The sequence below is a fragment of the Antechinus flavipes genome, chromosome 1 (assembly GCF_016432865.1).
Source record: "Antechinus flavipes isolate AdamAnt ecotype Samford, QLD, Australia chromosome 1, AdamAnt_v2, whole genome shotgun sequence".
NCBI lineage: Eukaryota > Metazoa > Chordata > Mammalia > Dasyuromorphia > Dasyuridae > Antechinus > Antechinus flavipes.
In genome coordinates, this window is record NC_067398.1 from 363,437,335 (window position 1) to 363,451,374 (window position 14,040).

At 36.5% G+C, this 14,040-nt stretch overlaps 1 protein-coding gene across 1 annotated transcript in view; it reads left to right on the plus strand.

The window, feature by feature from the left end:
• The window catches only part of LOXHD1 (lipoxygenase homology PLAT domains 1), a 271,094-nt gene that overhangs the window by 34,291 nt on the left and 222,763 nt on the right, over positions 1 to 14,040 (plus strand). Inside the window, exons 3-4 of the mRNA XM_051969666.1 lie at positions 2,604 to 2,684; positions 4,888 to 5,072. Of these exons, the coding sequence (XP_051825626.1) occupies positions 2,604 to 2,684; positions 4,888 to 5,072 (266 nt within the window). The remainder of the gene's footprint in view (positions 1 to 2,603; positions 2,685 to 4,887; positions 5,073 to 14,040) is intronic.

Consider the following 14,040-nt stretch of genomic DNA (forward strand, 5'->3'; position numbering starts at 1 on the left):
ACATTCAAAAAGGGTGGAAGAAAAGGCATGAAAATTAATTGAAAGCCTAGGGAGTAGAGTGAAATCCTATGGCCTGGCTACTCTTTGAGGAAGACAGGATGAGGTTTCAGAGAGAATGAATCACAGTACAATCAAACAGTCTGTATTCAGCACCTAACAGATATGTGATGATCTACTTGGTGTTGTCCCAATCAATCAGTCCATAGCCAGAATCAGTAATATTTTTTAGGAGAAGACACAGAAACCGAAGAAAATCTCCTTCCTGTAGCTTCCTGGTAGATTCATTCCCTATTTTACCAGAGTCCCTGATGCTATGTTACCATTTTTACAATATGGCAAAAGGATCGAATCTCATGTATCTTTCTGAATCACATTTCCATTGTCAAGACTTCACCAATGGAGAATGCATGGCATTTGGGGCTGGGGCTGAATCCTGGCTAGCTTTCTAAATCAGAAGCTGAAATGCCATGTTTTGTCTGTAGCTATTATCAACTGGGTTTCTATTGGGTGCTGGTGTGTTGGAAGGGAGATGCATGTATGCTCTTTTTTCTCATGCTGCTTGCTATTAGATCCAGAAGGACCCAGGTAAGAAAGTATCAATTCTCTGTCTCTGCTCACAACAAAAGGATGAAATAGTATATGTATTTTTAGTGATTTTTATTTCCTGAAAAGTATTTGTCTTAAACCTACCTGAACTTGAATGATAACTTTTCTGTTTAAATCCAGAACAATATAGATGTAGGGGAGGGAGGAGCAGGTATGGCTAATTCTCAATGACCAATCTAGAACATTGTTTGGGGCTGAAAAGTTGCAGGTGAGGAGCAGATCTCTGTTCTATTGCTACCTACTGCTCTTTCAGTTTTCCCTCATTTATCCTTCCCATGTGTAGTCTGAATTAATTTCTTTAAGTATTGATTGACTTGCTCTCCTTGTTGTCTCATAGACAAGTTTTAAAAATCACCTTCGACTACACTTGAAAATTACATTTGTGATATGAGCTGTCTTTCAGAGATTTTGAGCCTTGTCTCTAAGAAACACTCCTTGACTTAGCACAAAGCCTATGTACTACTACGAAGAACAGAAATTTCTGACATGCACAGTGTACTCATTTTTAAAAATAGACAACAAGCACATGCAATTGGAGGGTGTCAAGATGCACCTAAAATTTGATTTGTAACACAGACTTTGAAATAATATGGCAGCCAACACAAATATCAGAATAAGCACATCTTCTGTAACTTTTTTTAAAGCTGCTGTTTATATTTGATTTTATTAAAATACATTTTAATGATAACTTTGTTTTTATGTCACCTATATTTCCCATTTATTCCACCCCTCTTTTGTACTTCTATAAAGCACAACAAAACTAACAGATATACTGGAAACAATCTGACAATTTTAATGCAGGGTTCCATATTTAGAATCTCTCATCTCTGCAAAGAAGTGGGAGAAGGTAACTCATTATATCTCTTCTTTGTGGTCAAGTTGGTCACTGTAATTTTGCAGCATTCAATTTTGATTGTCTTATTGTTCTTACCATTTACATGGTAGTGATCATCTTTGGGTATTTCTGTGATTTTTCAATATATTCCATTGAAATTTGGTATATGATATGAATTCATGGAGATTTTCACTTCACAAGCCTGCAAACTGTTATATGAGAGCATTTTCCCTTTAGAACACTCAGAGATAACCTATATCAACTCAGAACTAGTGAAGAGAAAGTACTCACTGGTGTGAGGAGAGATAGAGGCAGTCTAGACCAGAACCAAAGATAAGCCATCTGGACTTCCTGGAGCAGGAGAAGAATGAATGGTGTAAGAGGAATCTAAAACAAGATCACTGCTGTATTGGGAAGCTCCTTCCATTCTGACTTTAAGTTAATTGAATTTAGAGAACAAGGAAGGGAATTTCATCAACCCAAGTCCTGCTCTAAATGGAGGCGATGACATTGTCAGCTATTGAATGTCTGCTGTGTGTTCTGTTCTATCCACACTGTTTGTGAGAGTCTAAGTATTCAGCTTCTCCCACTATGCTGGTTTACTCTGATTTCCTTTCCTCTTGCAATGGTACCAAGGTTTGCATCTACTTGGGACCACCATTATATCTTCTGTTGGGAATACCATATTGTGTCCTGGGGAGCAATGAAGCCTACTGGACTCAAGAACCCCAAAGACATTGAATACTCCTTCTGTACATTCCCATTCCCCAGAAGCTAAAGCACCTAAGTAGTAGTGTGACAGTGAACAAATCCCTTAATATCTCTGACCTCAGGTTTATTATTGATAAAATGGAGGTAATATTACCTCTTCTCTCTCCTCAGAGACATGAAAAGAATTAAATGGGATAGGGCTTTTAAAAGTTTAAGGACTGTCTAAAGGCAAGAGATTATTATTATTGTTGTTGTTACTTTTATTATTATTTTACCTCCCCTAACATTAGCTAGCACTCACTTTATTTTCCTTCCAAACTGAGTCAAAAAGATCTTTGGGTCACATAAGAAAGGTGATGGAGCAGGAAGGAGTTTTCAGCCTTTGGCTTTCTTGCTGGGTCTTGGGCCTAGAATGATGATCTTTACTAACTGCTGTTCCTGAACATTGTAGGAGCGAATCTGCCTTTGAAAAAGCCAATGTGGATGTGTTCCGTGTCAGAACCAATAATGTTGGTGCCATCTACAAAGTTAGGTGAGGCTCCTTTTCTATATTCTACAGTCTCTCTGTTGCCTTCAGAAAAAAGACAGTTTCTGTTTCTCTACCTTTGTCCTGGCTATTTCTAGAATCTGGAACATATTCTCTCCTCACCTCCTCTTTAAAGAATTCTTCTTTTTCTTCAAGATTTAGTTCAAACTCTATCTTTTATATGAAGATTTTCCCTCCTGATTCCCTTCCTTAGCTATTAGTGCCTTTCCTTCTCAAATTACATTGTATTTTTTTAAATTTAATTTTTATATATTTATAAATTTATGTGTTGTCTCTCATGTAGAATGTGCTTTGAAGTCAGGGTTTTTAAAATACTTTTCTTTTTTCTTCCCCCACATTTAGCATAGCAGGACCTTAATACATATTTGTAGATTGGTTGATTGACCTCAGGGCTTATCAACATGGGGAAGTTAAAATCCCAAGTAGAGCTGGGATTCTGAGTTCTCCTATAATAACCCTTTAGTAGGAGAACTTTACATAAACTTTTCTGGGCTGTAGTTAAACTGAATAAGGAGAGGAGAAAAAAGTTCTGGCCAGTCTGATGGCCAGAGAAGCACCCATACAGACTCCCTTGCTTATCAGGTTAAATTCAAAAGTCTTTGTTAGATACTGCAAACAAAATAGGCACAGATTAGGACAATGGAAGAAAACCGAGAGTCTTGGCTCATATGGTGATCACAGAATTGTAAGGATTTAGAATTGGAAGGGACTCTAGGGATTGTCTAGAACAACTCCCTAATTTTATAGATAAGGAAATTGAGGCTCAGAAAAGAAAAAAAAAAAACCTACTTGCCTAAAAGCATATAAAGTAAGGAGTAAAGCTGAGATTTAAGCCCAGATCTTTAGAATCCAAAGAGAGAGCTCTAACCATTGTATAGCCCTGAGTAGAGTTGACCTTAGTAGCTATGTGGTATGATTTGAGGGCAACCAGAAGCCAACCTGTCCAAAGGATATCTCCCCATGGCCTGAAAATGTCAAGAGATTAATTTACTTGACTTTACTTGATAGCTGCTTTTGTTAAATGTAAGTCCACCTAGGAAGGTTTGTGTGAGGTGCAAATCTGGAGGTTAAATGCCACTGTAAGTTTTTATTAGCCATCCAGACCTGCCCTGCTCAGAGCTACCCTTTTTTGATATTCCTCAATTGTTTTCAGCAGTTGGATAGCAAGGTATTATAGTGGATAGAGGCCAGGTCTGGAGGCAGAAAGACATCTTCATGAGTTCAAATCTGTCCTCAGACATTTACTAGCTGTGTGATCTTGGGCAAATCATTTAACTCTGTTGGAGTTTCCCCAGTTTGTAAAATGAGCTGGAGAAGGAAATGGCAAACCACTCTAGTATCTTTACCAAGGAGTCATGAAGAGTGAGACATTCTGAACAACAAATGTTTTCTATTTCTAATTGCTTTGCATTTACTTACTATCTACCTGCTCTATTTTCTCAGTGTTCCTTCATGCTCCTTGAGGGTGGAGACTGCTTTATTTTACCAAAAGTGGTATAGAGGAAAGAGCCCTGTCAGAGGATCTGGTTTCCAATCCTGACTTCACCACTAATTTTGTGTGACTTCTCTGAGCCTTAGTATTCTTATTTGTCCACAAGAGCATTGGGGACAGTTAAGATCCTTTCAGCTCTAAATCTATGGTCCTAATGTAAACTGAATCTAATTCAGTTGAATCTTTTTCAAAGGGGAGCGTTATGATCAGCTTTCCTAAAGATAAAAAGACAACATGAATTCACTTTGTTGGGAAGATGGTGTTATAATTTCACAGTGGGGTCACTTGCAAGGGAGGATAGGTGTGGGTAGGTTACTGTGGTGGGGATCTTGAACAAAGTTTTAGAGCCCCTGAAAAGTGGTGGAGAGAAAAAAATAGAAATGCCCTCATCAAGGAAGGAAGGTGCTAGGGAGGGAGTCTCCCAGAGATAAACTTCTATGACTTCAGTTTTGCAAATCATTATGTTAGGAAGACCACCCGAGACATAAATGAAACAGTCCCTGTCCTCAAGGAGCTTCCATAGTACTGGGAGAAGGTGGCAGATATGCAGATAAGTAAATATACTTCTGTGAATTCTTAGTGAGGACTTTGCCCATGACTTGATTGAAACATAAAAACATAGCAGATAAAAAAAATGAAGGGATCTGCTCTCCCCTTTTGGCACTGACCCTAAATTAGAATTTGCTTCTATTCTAGAATCGAGCATGATAACACTGGAATGAGTCCCAGCTGGTTTTTGGACAGGGTCATCCTGACCGACATGAAGCGACCTCACCTCAAGCTCTATTTCAACTGTACTAGTTGGCTGAGCAAAGTGGAGGGAGACCGCCAGTTGTGCCGGGACTTGTTGGCCAGCTTAACCCCTATGGATGTTCCCAGGTGTAAGTGATGTTGTGGGGTTGGATGTGGGAGATGCTGCTCTAAGCAGAGCAGCCTTGTCTCTATCAAGCATCTTCGTTTTAACTGGTGTCCTTCCAATGGATGCCTTCCCAATACTCTACTTAGAGGAATACTACTTATCCTTCAAGACCAAGTTCAGGGCTCATAACTTCCATAACCATGGATATAGTTCCACTATTTTTTCTTTAAAGGTAATGTTGCCTAGAAGGTGGAGCAGCTAGGTAGCACAGTGATAAAATGCTGAAATACTTATTTTCTTGACTTCAAATCTAACCTCACACACTTCCTAGCTGTGTGACCACAGACAATCCACTTAACTTTTGAGTTTTAACTTCTTCATATGTAAAATGGGGATACAATAATAATAGTACCTACCTAATGGGATTGTTGTGAGAATAAGATGAAATTGTATATACATTCTAAAGACCAAGTGAAATCATATAAGCATTTCCAATGCCTTGAAGGGCTTTGTAAATATGAGGTGCTATTGCTATTATTTTCTCTAAACTTCTTGGTAAGAGTAGGAGTTCTTTGCTTTGTGGGTGGGTGTGATGGACATCTTTAGTAGTCAAGTGAACTTATGGCAAATCATATTCTCAAAGGCATAAATTAAAATGTAAAGGATTACAAAGAAAACATTACATTAAAATACAGTTATAATTTTTTTTTAAGTTCATGGACCTTAGATTAAGAAGTTTTGATTTAGAGGTTGAATGAGTATCCCAAAGGTACCAACTGTCCTTCCTCTCCCCACCACCCCACTAAAATAGAACAGCAAAAATAGAAGGTAGTTTTATCATCATATACAAGTACAATGGACAATCATGTGCTTGGTATAGTTCTGCCATATTTATTTAATCTTTCTGAGATTCAGGTTCCTTGTCTGCAAAATGAGGATAACATTGGAATTATATACCTCACAGGCTTGTCATAAGGAAAACACATTGGAATTGTAAAGAGTTCTATAATGTGAATTATTTCTATAATTGCATCCAAATAATAAATTAATTCAAAGAAATAAACAGTGCATATAAAAATCAAATTTACAAGACAGAAAAAGTCAAGCAAACATTTCTTCACCTTATGGAAGAGTTCTTAGAGTCAGAGGTCAGGTATCAAATCTCAGCTCTGCCACTTCCTATTTGTGTGACTTTAGGCAAGCCTTGTAATTACCTCCCCATGTTGCTTCTCATCAGTAAAGGAGTTGAACTGGAGGCCTTTGTGGTGCCTTCTAGTTTTAGGTTTATGACTCTCTTGATCTGATTTTTGAGACTATTTCAGAATATCAATTTCCTATGTTAGTCATGCCTATTAGTTTTGTCTCTGCAGCTAACAGTGTAAGCTTCATAAGAGCAAGCCTTGGCTTCTTCTATATGGCATCCTATATAATGCTAGTTCATAGCTGACCAATAAAAAAGAATCATAGGATTAAAAATCAAACTAAACAACTAATAGAGTTAAAAGGGACTTGGGAGATAATTTAATTCAGCCCTTTCCTAGATCATGAGTCTTTGACTATAACCATTCCTGACAAATAAGCATCCACCTTGAGGACTTACAGTCATGAGGTGCTCACTCCCTGTGGAAACAGCCCAGTTCTCTTTTGAATGGTTCTAATTATTAGAAGGCTCTTCTGTAAATTGGACTGAAATGGGCTTATACCCAACTCCTAACTCATTGTTCCTGGTTCTGCCATCTTGGGCCACCTATTGACCCAAGTCTTATTCCCACTATTTGGGAAGACCCTTCAAGTACCTGAAAGCATGAACTCTCATTATCAATAACTCTTCTCTTCTCCAAGATGACCATTAATTGTTCCTTGCATGAGATCTTTTCCTGATCTCACCAATTTTGGTTATGCTGTTCCCAAAGTATTTCAGTTTTCCAGTGTCCATCCATAGCATTTGACTTTTATGACAGTGATTTTTTTTTTATCCTTTCTATAAGATTGGCATCCATTCTCATTTCACAGTTGGGGTATCTTGAAGGAAAGAGAAGTCAAACGACATTTTCAAGATTGTACACCAAAGTAAGGAGAAGATGAAGTTATAAATGATATCTTCTTAAGCCTATTTCAGTACTCATTCTGTTAGCCTTGATTCTTTCTTCCCATCTTTTTTATTTTCCAAGTCATTTGATATTACATTTTTTAACAGTGTGAAGCATAAGTAACATTAAAATAATCTTCTTTTATATTATAAGATTAAAGGTTCATTAGGGCTTGCCTAATAAATCTACATTCTCAAAATTTCCATAACATTTTATATGCAAAGCAACACCCTTGTCCAGAAGTTGAATTAATTATGTAATAACAGCAGCCATGAAGATGGTAAAAATATTAGCAGAATCCATTTGTAGAGATACAAGTGTTATTATTTATATTATTAGTAATAGCTAACATTTACATAGTACATACTATATGCTGGACATTCTGTTAAGCACTTTACAAATATGATGTCATTTGATCTTCACAAATGGGAGGTTGTGGGAAGTAATATTATTCTTATTCTTATTTCATATTTGAGGAAATAGAGATTAAGTAACTAGTAAACGTCAGAGACTGGATAATAAAATAGCTTTGTTACTTTTTGGTAAACTCATATGTGTAAAAGGTTTCAGATGCTACACTGTTGGCATGAAATTATGTAACATAAAAAACATTTATCTATACAAAGAAACATAATTCACTTTTAAAAGCCCATGACTTTCTATTTTCATAAGTTTTGTGCACGTGTGTGTATATCCACAACTTGTTCTTTTCTTAAAAAGTAAAAGTGGTTCCTCATGTTTTCCAAGAATAATTCCTCTTATTTTCTTCTTATGTTGACCAACTGACTACATAGATAGTATTATTGAAGCAGTATTCATACAGTGGACTGTGAATCTATTCACTCCATCATGGCCAGCGTGAAGCAAAATTTGTGAAGCTAGCAAACTTTGTCTTTCATGTGTCTCATCTCACCTCCCTTTCAGCGACCTTGTCCTGTCTTTCAGCACCTATCCCCCATCTCCTAACTAAGGTCTCCAAGATTCCTTGCTGCCTCATCTGTTTTTGTCAGAATAAAAGCATCTGACAGCTTATATGAGAGTGTGAATAGGTTCAGGATGATTCCACTCCCAAAGGCACCTGCATTTTAAGGTGTTCTGGAGAGAACAGTGCCCTAACCTAAAGGAATGAAGTTATTGGGAGAATGTAATAAATGTCTTGTTAAATGAATGTTGAATGTATCTACTAATGATAAAACTATAAAATTATGGAAAATAAATTAATGGGATAATAGAGCAGAAGGTTATAACTTGAACTATGAGGACTTCAAGATCAATTTAAAATTACTGAAATAATTATGGCTATATTTTCTTGTTAACTTTGGTTTTTGCAATTACATTTACTTTAATTATCAATATGGTATCTGTTCCAATCAAGAAGGGGAAGAAGTCTTTAAACAAAAGGCTGGTGAATTTTTCTTCTGTTCTTTATAAGACTCTAGTACATTTTTATTTGAAAATTTTCTTTATCTCTTCAGTTTTTACATCTTATTTATCTCCAAATGTTTCCCTCCTCACTGGTCTATCAAGGGATCCACATCTTGTTTCAAAGAACAAAAAAAGAGAGAAGAAAAAATAGTTCAATAACACTAGTATATCAATCAAGGCTGACTGTATACAATGCTCTGTACCCTCTTGTCTTCCACCTTGGCAAAGAATGGAAGGAGGTACATTTTTTTAATTACTTCTTTGGGCCCCATTTCCATCATCATCATCATCATCATCACTAATATTTATATACTATTTACCATATATCAGGAACTATGCTAAGCACTTTACAATTATTGTCTCACTTGAATCTAACAACAACCCTCTAAGGTAGATGCTTTTCTATTATCCCCATTGGTGATGAGAAAACAAGCAAACAGAGATTTGTTTAGGGTCACAGAGCTAGTAAGTTTCTGACTCAAACTCAGGGCTTCCTGACTCCAAGTCTCCTCCTTTTTGGATGGAGTTCTCAGCTTTGAGATCAGCTGAATGATCACTTGGCTTTCAGGAAAGGCATGTGACAAAGCATCTCATGGCACAATAGTCCCTTTCTCTGCTCTTTTAGGTACCTAAGCAAGGAGGCTTACCCAGGTCACAATATACTGGTTCCTCTTCATTTGCTTACAAACATGGTCAGATTAACTCATCCTTAAAAAACTGACATTTCCTCTTGACTTCAAACTATCATTTTAAGTCTCCCTTTGCCTTCACTTGTAAACCAAAAAGAAGAGCCATAAATCACTCACTAGTTACCTTTTCTCATTCCCCATTTACTCCTCAGGCCCCTGTAATCTACCTTTTATTCCAACCACTCTCCTAAGACTGCTCTCCCCAAGTTCACCCATGGCCCAGAATTGCTAAAGCCAGTGCTTTCTCAGAACTCATTCTCCTTGATTTTCTGTAGCATTTGCCATTTCTAACTATCTTGGCTTTCTCAGTACTCTTCTCTAGACTTCCATGACATTACCCTGCTCTAGTTTTCCCCTTACCTGACTAATCTTTTCACCCTTTCGTTCACTAAGTATGGTGGTCACTCTAAGGTCAATCTTTGGGTTTCCTGGCTTTTTTTTTTTTCCAAACTTTGTCCGTTGGTGATCTCATAAACTCACAAGGTGCTTTCTTTTTTTTTTTTTTTTTAAACATCTCTTGTTGATAACTGCCACACATGTATTTCCATCACTAACTTCCTCAGACAAGATTGAACTGACAACTGTCTGCTAGATAAGTCCATCTTAATACTCCATCACCATCTCAAATTCAGCATGTCCAAACTGAACATATTATCTCTTATCCTGAGTCAGTACCTCCTTTTAACTCCCCTGCTTCTGTTTGTGACACCAAATTCCCATCACTGAAACTTGAAACTCTAGAGTATTTCTGGGCTCACTAACTATCTTCATCTTCCATCCATTCAATTTTTAAATTCTATCCATTCTAACCAATGCAGTATTTTGCAAATTCATCCCTCCCTTTGCACTTGAACTGCTACCTCCTTGATACTTTCATGAAGTCTTGGTTCAAGAATCTCCTTCCTGGTCTTATTTGCTGGTAGTGCAGGATTTTTAATCTGGTGTCTATAAACCACATAGATGGTTTTTGGAAAGGGGAGGGAGTCTGTGAAGTTGGATGGGAAAAATTACTTATTTTCACTAACCTTTGATTACCTTTATTGACTGCATTTAAAATATTATTCTGAAAAGAGGTCTATAGGCTTCCCCAGGCTGCCAAAAGACAGAAAAATATTAAGAAACCTTTGCTCTAATGCTTCCTGTCTCCAATCCATACTTCACACCACCAGCAGAGTAATCTTCCCATTCTACTAATTACTTTCTACTGAAAAGCCTTTTATTTACCTTTGCCCAACAATTGTAATACAAATTTCTAAGCCTCACATTCAAGGCCTTATAAGATCTGGCTCCAACCTCTCCTGTCTTAATTCATAGTAGGTTTTTTTGCACATGCTACACTGTAGCCAAAAAGAATTATTCATTGCTCCATCCCATCTTCATACTTTTGCAAATATAATTGGCTTGGGTTGACATCGTCAAAGTCTTCTACTATTTGACTTCATTTTTTTCCCAACCTTATTTCATGGCCCTCCCCTTTGTTCACTCTGTGTCCAACTTAATCAGACTATTTTTTTGTTCTCCAGCTTTGTCATTTCTTATATATTTTTTTCTTTTTCTTTTTCCTTTTCTTTTCTTTTCTTTTTTTTTTTTTTTTTGGCAAGGCAATTAGAGTTAAGTGACTTGACCATAGTCACACAGTAAATAAGGCCAGATTTGAACTTAGGTCCTCCTGATTTAACAGGTGGTGCTCTATCCATTGTGCTATGTAGCTGTCCCTGTCATTTCTTGCCTTAGTGCCTTTGGATATTCATGCTTCAAATTTGGAAAGGATTCTAGCCTTCTCCATCTTCTTATAGTTTTTTTTTTTTTTAAACCACTTTCAAAGTCTAACTTGGTTACCACCTTTACTGTTCAAACTTTTTCCTAGAATGCCTCAAATCACACCCTCTTTGACAGCTTCTCTAAACTACATGCCATCCAGGAGAGTGTTTGAGACAGCATCTACTAGTAGAATTGATTGTTAAAATTTTTGGTATGAGCATTTATACCTTGGAAATCAGCAGTTGCTACACATCTGGGCTTGATTTATTGTTTTGTTGTTTGTCTGGATTTAAAATGATGAAAAGAATGTTAGTAATATAGATCAAACTGAAAAGTGTGGTGCTAGGGTACTTTTCTTTCTTGCTTGATTTTTAACATTTTTTTGAGACCTGATTATTAAAAATTTACCAGCATACCACTATTGCTATCCTTCTTCTCAGAGTGAAAGTCTCTTGTCATTGTTCATATTTGTAGCCTCAGTACTCTACTAAGCACAGTGCTCTTCATATATTAAGATAGTAAATTGTTAATACATATTTATTGATTTGAATTGAACTGAATCAAATGAAATTGAATTGAAATGAAGATTGCTAGCATAAATCTATGAGTGAGACTTACCCTGGTTATACCAAATTAAAAGAATTAGGTCAAACACTTTCTAACCAGGGCCTAAGGGATGAAAGGAAATAGTAGGACATCCCTCTGCTCTCTTGCTGTCCCTGCTTCCTCTCTCCCCCTTACACACAGGCATTGTATTTGTTGGCACCTCACAGTTTCTATACAAATGCCAATAATTAATAAAGGAGGGGGAGGCTATTGAGTTAATTATGTTCAGGTGAGGCTAATGCATTTGGTGCTCACCCAGCCTGGCCCCAAAGACAAAGTGATATGTGGTGTCTGTAACCTGAACCCCATACAGTCTCAATCCGGCTAGAAGTGAAAACTGAGCCCTCAGGTTCCCCTAAAAGCCTCCAGGGATAGGAAAGTCTCACATCTCTTCACCAAAGACAAAGGCCAGCTGCCCCATCTGCAAGGAAAGCAGCTCGTCTCTAGATGAGATTTGAAAGATATGTAGGTAGGTCTTCCTGATCAAAAATCTCCCTCCTACTGGTCCCTAACATTCTACTATTAGAATTTTCTTTTTTTTTCTTTTTTTTCAGGTAAGTGCCTGTTAGTTTGAGGAGCCTATCAAGGTTTCATTTAAATGCTCTTGGGAAGGGTGATAAACTAAGTCACACTCTTGGGACTTTTTTACTTTCTTCAATTATGAGAGTTGAGGAAAGCAGAGATCATTGAACATCAGGGCAAGGAAAGGTTAAGGAGACATAAAAAATATAGAAAATTCCCTGAAAGAGGAGGTAAAAGTATTAAACATTATCAAATATGTATTTTCATTTTCCCCTATTTTTATTGGTGTTTTGTTTTTACATCAAATTCATCTCTGAATATATCCCTCCTCTTTCCTACCTAGCATTCTGCCTTTGTAACTAAGATTAAAAAAAGAAAATTAAACAAAATCAACCAACACATCATCTCTAGTCAGATAGGTAAATGCAAGATTTATACTCATAATACTTTTTTTTTGTGGTGATGTATTAGTTTTTTAAAAATTGTTTTATTATAGCCTTTTTATTTACAAGTTATATGCATAGGTAATTTTACAGTATTGACAATTGCCAAACTTTTTGTTCCAATTTTCCCCCTTCTTCCCCCATCCTCTCCTCCGATGGTAGGTTGAGCAATACATTTTAAGTATGTTAAAGCATATATGTCCTAACAGTTATTTTGCTTTACAAAAAGAATTGGAGTTTGAAATAGTGTACTATTAGCCTGTGAAGGAAATCAAAAATGCAGGAGGACAAAAATAGAGGGATTGGGAATTCTATGTAGTGGTTCATACTCATTTCCCAGAGTTCTTTCGCTGAGTGTAGCTGGTTCAGTTCATTACTGCTCTATTGGAACTGATTTGGTTCATCTCATTACTATCCATCAGAGTTGATCATCATATAGTATTGTTGTTGAAGTATATAATGATCTTCTTGTTCTGCTCATTTCACTCAGCATCAGTTCATGTAAGTCTCTCCAGGCCTTTCTGAAATCTTCCTGCTGGTCATTTCTTACCAAACAATAATATTCCATAATATTCATGTACCACAATTTATTCAGCCATTCTCCAACTGATGGGCATCTACTCAGTTTCCAGTTTCTGGCCACTACAAAGAGACCTGCCACAAACATTTGGCACATTTGTACCTTCTAATCTTGTCTGCATTAGTTTTGTTTGTACAAAAACTTTTCAATTTGATATAATCAAAATTTTCTATTTTGTAGTCAATAGTGATCTGTAGTTCTTCTTTGGTCATAAATTCCTTCCTCTTCTCCAGGTCTGAGAGGTAAACTACCTTATGCTCTTCTAATTTATTTATAATCTCATTCTTTATGCCTAGGTCATGAACCCATTTTAACCTTATCTTGGTCATAGTACTTTATTTTTGCAATGAAAGGAGTGAGGTTTATTTTCTCAAATTTTCTCTGCTACTTGAGTGACTATAAGTATAGAACTTTTAATTTTTTTATGTTGTTTCCATATAGATTGTTAAAGTTATCATATATAGCATTATACAATCTGCTTACTTCAATCTGTATCAGTTCATATACCATCTGAATTCTTCATATTCATTTTTTCTTGGGTGTAGGAATTTTTTTTTATTTTCATACACCACAATTTGTTTAGTCATTCCTTAATCAATGAACACCTATTTTGTTTCAGATTGTATTTTTCCTCCCTTTCCCCCTCCCAAATGATGTAATAAATATTTTGGTGTATTTGGGACCTTTCTTTTTTGTCTTTGATCTCCTTGGGGTGTATAAACCTAGCAGAGAAGATCTCTGGATCAAAGGGCATGGGTATTTTTAATCACTTTCTCAATATAATTCCAATTTTTTCCCCAGAATTATTGGACCAATTCACAGCTCTACCAGCAATATATCAGGGTGCCTCTTTTTGTAGCCCTTCCAACTTTGG